At 39.9% G+C, this 6,674-nt stretch overlaps 1 protein-coding gene across 1 annotated transcript; it reads left to right on the plus strand.

The window, feature by feature from the left end:
- Positions 1-2,696: 2,696 nt before the first annotated feature.
- LOC106565774 (bcl-2-like protein 1) lies at positions 2,697-5,648 on the plus strand. Its single transcript, XM_014133279.2, has 3 exons — positions 2,697-2,934; positions 3,647-4,310; positions 4,568-5,648. The coding sequence occupies exons 2-3, from the start codon at positions 3,804-3,806 to the stop codon at positions 4,709-4,711; spliced, it is 651 nt and encodes a 216-aa protein (XP_013988754.1). The 5' UTR covers positions 2,697-2,934; positions 3,647-3,803; the 3' UTR covers positions 4,712-5,648.
- Positions 5,649-6,674: the final 1,026 nt, after the last annotated feature.

Below are 6,674 nucleotides of genomic sequence, written 5' to 3' on the forward strand. Positions count from 1 at the left end.
TGGCGAAGTACACTTCCAAGCAAGGGCTTTGGGATGGATATGCAATATGGCAGTCGTGCCAACATATCTCATCAGCCACCTGGTGGAAGGGACTTTGTGGATCTGAGGCTCTTTTCCCTGTTGCCTCCACCATCCTCCAAATCCCACCATCAGCTTCCTCAGAGTGCAACTGGTCCTTGTTTTGGAGCACACACACCAAGGCACGCAACAGGCTGACCAATACAAGGGTTGAAAAATTGGTTGCCATCCAGGCAAATGTAAGGCTTTTTGAGCCTGACAATGAGCCATCCTCAAGGTTGGAAAGTGACAGTGAAGATGAGGCCTCTGATATTCAAGAGGTGGACATTGAGTAGGTCGAGGGAGAAGACATGGAAGCCTGAGAGGAAGACAATCAAAGCTTTAGTTCCTAGGCTTTCATTTTACAGATGTATGTTGAAATGTTTTTAACATTTTTTTATTCCCTTTTGTTCAGTGAAATCATCTTATGTGAAGAAAGAGTCAACTCATTTAAAGTTCAATTCGTAACTAATTATTTTATTTATTTTGGAAGGATTTAATCATTTGTAATTGTCTACTTATGATAAGATAAAAGGTTTGCTTCTGTCTCCATATGATATGGTAAATATATCCAATGCAAAAAGCATCTACATTTAAATGGTATTAATATTAATTTGCATAGATTCCTGTTAATTCCCATGGAAAGTTTCCATCTCTGAATATTCCCCAAAATGTGCAACCCTAACAGTACCAGTCTAAAGTTTCGACACACCTACTCATTCAAGGGTTTTTATTTTTACTATTTTCTACATTGTAGAATAATAGTGAATACATCAAAACTATGAAAAAACACATGATTCCATGTAGTAACCAAAAAAGTCATAAATGAAAATATATTTGAGATTCTTCAAAGTAGCCACCCGTTGCCTTGAAGACAGCTTTGCACACACTTTGCATTCTCTCAACCAGCTTCATGAGGTAGTCACCTGGAATGCATTTCAATTAACAGGTGTGCCTTGTTAAAAGGTTGTTTGTGGAATTTCTTTCCTTACTGCGTTTGAGCCAAATAGTTGTGTTATGACGAGGTAGTGGTGGTATACATAAGTTAGCCTTATTTGGTAAAAGACCAAGTCATATTATGTAAAGAACAGCTCAAATAAGCAAAGGGAAATGACAGTCCATCATTACCTTAACATGCGAAGGTCAGTCAATATGGAAAATGTCAAGAACTTTGAACGTTTCTTCAAGTGCTGTCCCAAAAACCATCAAGCGCTATGATGAAACTGCCTCTCATGAGGACCAACACAGAAAAGACCCAGAGTTACCTCTGCTGCAGAGGATGATTTTGTTAGAGTTACCAGCCTCGGAAATTACAGCCCAAATAAATACATCACAGAGTTTAAATTACAGACACATCTCAGCATCAAATGTTCAGAGGAGGCTGCATGATTCAGGCCTTCATGGTCAAATTGCTGCAAAGAAAGCACTTCTAAACGACACCAGTAAGAAGAAGAGACTTGCTTGGTTCAAGAAACACGAGCAATGGACATTGGACCGGTGGAGTCCAAATGTTAGATTTTTGGTTCCAGCTGCCGTGTCTTTGTGAGACGCAGAGTAGGCGAACGGATGATCTCTGTGAAGCACGGAGGAGGAGGTGTGCTGTGTAGGGGGTGCTTTGCAGGTGACACTGATTTATTTAGAAATCAAGGCACACTTAACTAGCTTGGCTACCAGAGCATTCTGCAGCGATATGCCATCCCATCTGGTTTGTGCTTTTTGGGACTATCATTTGTTTTTCAACAGGACAATGACCCAAAACACACCTTCAGGCTGTGTAAGGGCTATTTGACCAAGAAGGAGAGTGATGGAGTGCTGCATCAGATGACCTGGCCTCCACAATCCCCCGACCTCAACCCAATTGAGATGGTTTGGGATGAGTTGGACCGCATAGTGAAGGAAAAGCAGCCAACAAGTGCTCTGCATATTTATTGCCTTATCTCACCTCATTTGCTCACATTGTATATAGAGTTATTTTTCTACTGTATTATTAACTGTATGTTTGTTTTACTCCATGTGTAACTCTGTTGTTATGTGTGTCGAACTGCTTTGCTTTACCTTGGCCAGGTCGCAGTTGTAAATGAGAACTTGTTCTCAACTTGCCTACCTGGTTAAATAAAGGTGAAATAAAAATAAAATAAATATGTGGGAACTCCTTCAAGACTGTTGGAAAAGCATTCCAGGTGATGCTGGTTGGCAGAATGACAAGAGTGAAAACTGTCATCAAGGCAAAGGGTGGCTACTTTATATTTAGAGTTGTTTAACACTTTGGTTACTACATGATTCCATATGTGTTATTTCATAGTTTTGATGTCTTCACTATTCTACAATGTAGAAAATACAGAAAAACCCTTGAATGAGTAGGTGTGTCCAAACTTTTGACTGGTACTGTATATATTTTACCTTTATTTAACTAGGCAAGTCAGTTAAGAACACACTCTTTGTTACAATGACGCCAAACCTAGGCCAATTGCGCAGCCCTATGGGACTCCCAATCACGACCTGATGTGATACAGCCTGGATTTGAACTAGGGACATCTCTTGCACTGAGATGCGGTGCATTAGACCGCTGCGCCGCTCTCTATACTAGAGAGTTGATTATACTCCAAAATCTTTGGGGAACACACGGATAATCTGCCCGCGATAATTTGAACACGATCTCAACTTCCGGTGTATCTTTGATTGGTGGTTCATTTTATGAGAAGGCGGAACATCCGATCTACGTGACAAAACTGGCCAATGGCATTATTGGCCTTCTCGCTGCTCCAATTCGCTTGAAATATGTCGTTATTTTAAATGCTTTTATGCACAAAAATGGAATTTACCTTTTAAAAAATCGATACTTATCTATTGAAAGGTACTTCAGTCTTATTTGCAATTGTAAGTATGACAGACCATGATATTTTAAAGGATTGGTTTAGAAAATATTGCTATGGAGATGGGAAGCTTGTATAGTGAGTGTAAAAGCAGCTGTCATGTGTAGCTAGGTAGCGGCGATGCTAATTTGCTAGTTACGTATACATAAATACATATATTTTACTTATTTTATGAATACCATATTAAGAAATGACTGCTTGTTTGTCAGTTGTACCCTAGGTGATATTAACTTGATCTCAATACGTTTGTTTTTGAGCTTTGAAATCAATTTATATGGCAGTAGCGCAGCATTCAAGAAAACACATTTTGACAATTTGTTATGCACTCTTGTCAAACGTGCTATAATGTAAAATAGTAGCTATATTAGCTGGTTCGTTGTATATAGCCAAAGAAGTGCATTGTTTGGTGGAAATTAATATGATGGTTATATGATGGTTATAGCTTTACATAGCCAACACTGATAGCTTGCTACCAACCATCAAAGCGGCGCCCCAATGGTATGGCGTAATAAGTTTCATACAGTATGTGTAAAAAAAGGAAAAAAGAAACATCTACCATACCCAACAGACCTGGGTTTAGCAGTGCAGTATTTCAAGGTGATTGTGATGCTGCTGGGGCAGAGTTCCATTCTTAATAACAATGCACAATAGAATCCAGTGTTTTCATGTTTTCTGCACCAGAGAATTTGTGTGCGAGTGTGTTTTTTTTCTTCCAGGGTGTGATAACTTGTTGCAGCCCAGAGGAAACTGCCAGACAGCAGGCATTTATTCCAGAACATCTCAGTTACAGTGTGAGGTATGGCAGAAGAGCCCTGGGAATCCAAATAGAGTGAAAAGTCAATGGATAAAGAGGGTTCATAGAAGGTGGAAAAGATGTCTTACAGTAACAGGGAACTGGTGGTGTTTTTTATAAGCTATAGACTGTCCCAGAGGAATTATTCATGTTGTCAATTGGGGCTGGAGGGTGCAAGTGGACGGACTGAGGGAGATGACGCCATTGCAAATGGGTCTGTGGGGAACAGCAGAAGCAATTTGGCGAAGCCCTCATCTCCACAGGGGGGCATGGAGCCAGTGAAAGCAGCACTACGGGACTCAGTGGATGAGTTTGAGCTGCGCTACACCCGCGCCTTCAGTGACCTCTCCTCCCAGCTCCACATCACCCCTGCCACAGCCTACCACAGCTTTGAGAGTGTGATGGACGAAGTGTTCAGGGACGGGGTCAACTGGGGTCGCGTGGTGGGTCTGTTTGCTTTCGGCGGGGCCTTGTGTGTTGAGTGTGTTGAGAAGGATATGAGCCCACTGGTGGCGCGCATCGCAGACTGGATGACCACCTACCTGGACAACCATATCCAGCCCTGGATCCAGAGCCAAGGAGGATGGGTAGGTTGGAGCTGATACTTTACTCTGCACCTTATACATCCTTGTTATGGGATTTAGTAATACATTCTCATTGTCAACACTATTGTGTGTGTGTGCGTGCGCATCCTTTGCTGCACCCACTCTCTCTCTTAGAAATATAGAATACCATGATAGACTACCCTAAAGGGAGAAGCTACAGAGGAGTATTGGGGCAAACAGCTGGGCTGCTAACACATAGTTCACTGTATTAATCTAGCTCTGTCTCTGTTCCTTGAAAGGACCGTTTTGCAGAGATCTTTGGCAGAGATGCTGCTGCAGACGTTCGACGGTCTCAGGAGAGCATAATTAAATGGCTGCTAGTTGGGGTGATTCTGCTTTCAGGAGTGCTGGTCGGCACTCTCATCATGAAGAAACGCCAGTGAGGTGGTGTAATACGAGCCACATCTAGTTTACCCCCAGCACATATAAACGCAAAATCAACAAAAATAGAACTTTATAGTTTATGTTTACATAAGCCCAGTTTGCTTGTGCACTGACAGAAACCTGATTAGCCCTGGCTACAACAGGTTTTGGGCAATGAATATGTAGCTTGGTGAGCTGTCTCACTACTCACCTCTCCTGTCCAGCGCTCTGTAACATTTGTTTTTACATTTGAAAAGTAATACCGTAAAATAACATTTTATGACATTATTTTCTTACTTTTATAATTATTATTGGTTTTATTTTTTTAACTTGGATAGAGGGTGTTGCATTCGAGACTGGAGGTGCTTTAAATGGACCTGAAGCTAAGCGTGAATGGGAAAACTACAGCTGGTGTGGGAGGACATAGGAGATTGTTTATGTATTTTTAGGTTTGTGTGTTACCCTTTATACCCTAGTACCAACTACATACATTCTTTCCAAATTGACATTTGACCAATTACATTGAAGATTTTAGAATATTGTTTTTTATTTTGTGTTAAAGGCCCAATGCTGCTGTTTTTATCTTCATATCAAATCATTTTGGGGTAACAATTAAGTACCTTACATATTGATGTATTCATTGCTTTCAATGAAAATGGTAATATATTTTTTTTAAACTCCCTTAGCAAGAGAATTTCAGCTTGGACTCTCTGGTTGTGGTCTTAGTAGGGAGGGGGAAACAGCTCTTGCTAAAAGGGCATTATCATAATTTTCACAGTATTCTACCAACCTGTTAGTGGAAATATAAAACACAATAATATCATGTTTTTTACTGCATTGGGCCTATAACTGAAACCACAGTTTCAATGTGACAATTTCTTTAAAATGTTACGTTCTTTCCTTGCTGTACTGGAGTTTCAGGCATGCACTAAATAATAAAACATATTTATGTTTTAAGTGGGTTTTTTTCTCTGTGATTCACAGACAACATTTCAACACAGATAGTGGGAACATGAAGAAAGTAATGAATTCAGTTGTCCATGCTGCATTCTCATAATATGCCTTTAGGGGGTGCATGTGCTCAACAAATACAGTTTCTGGAGCGACTATTTTTCAGCCTCAACTCAGTGCAACATATCAGGAATACCTTGTCCTGTTTCCCAGAGAAAGTGTTACTCTGAAAAGTCTACCTCTAATATACTGCCAATATCACATTGTCTCTCGGAGCTCCTCGCTAGTAGAGTTTGGAAATTGTCTACAGTACTGATGGCAGTGAAACATCCAACTTGGTTTGGAATCATAGTTCTACCATTGCACAATTAAAAGACCTCACAATCCCTTTTAATTTAATATTTGAATGCATTTAATTGTAAACACCAATGAAGTGGCGTAATACGAGCCACATTTAGTTTACCTCCGCACATATAAACACCTCCGCACATAAGAACTTAAGAGTTTGTCATGTTTACATAAGCCAATCTGCTTGTGCACTGACATGATTATCCCTGGCTATAACAAACCCTTTGAATTCAATATTTGAATATGTGTATATATACATGTAGTTGTAAATCATGTATATTTATTTCTTATCCTACTTTTTTGTATTTTTCAACATAAATGTATATTCAAGAGCAGGTAAAGAACATGTACAGCACATACAAAACATAACTGCAGTCATTTCACAAGAGCAGAATTAGATTCACATAGTGGTGTTTTTTCTTACACAATGTTTATTGATGTATTACTCTGAAAAATGATCACAGGCTGATACCAAACTTTTAGGTTATTTCTGATAACATTCTATTGTATCTATTCATTGGAGCCTACGATATTCAAAACACATGAAGCAACAACTTCTCAAAGAATAATACTGAAAGTGTCAATGGAATAGACAGATGGGAACCAACGGATGGCCTGTGGTTGCTAATCTCTCCCTGTCATTTTTTGCCATTTCCCCAAACCATAGCTGGCCGCACCAGTAGA

Source organism: Salmo salar, chromosome ssa12, assembly GCF_905237065.1.
Source record: "Salmo salar chromosome ssa12, Ssal_v3.1, whole genome shotgun sequence".
In the NCBI taxonomy this organism is placed as follows: Eukaryota; Metazoa; Chordata; class Actinopteri; order Salmoniformes; family Salmonidae; genus Salmo; species Salmo salar.

Coding starts and splice junctions, on each gene's coding strand:
- LOC106565774 (XM_014133279.2), top strand. CDS start 3,804: ATGTCTTACAGTAACAGGGAACTGGTGGTGTTTTTTATAAGCTATAGA. Junction 4,311..4,567: donor TCCAGAGCCAAGGAGGATGG/GTAGGTTGGAGC, acceptor GTTCCTTGAAAG/GACCGTTTTGCAGAGATCTT.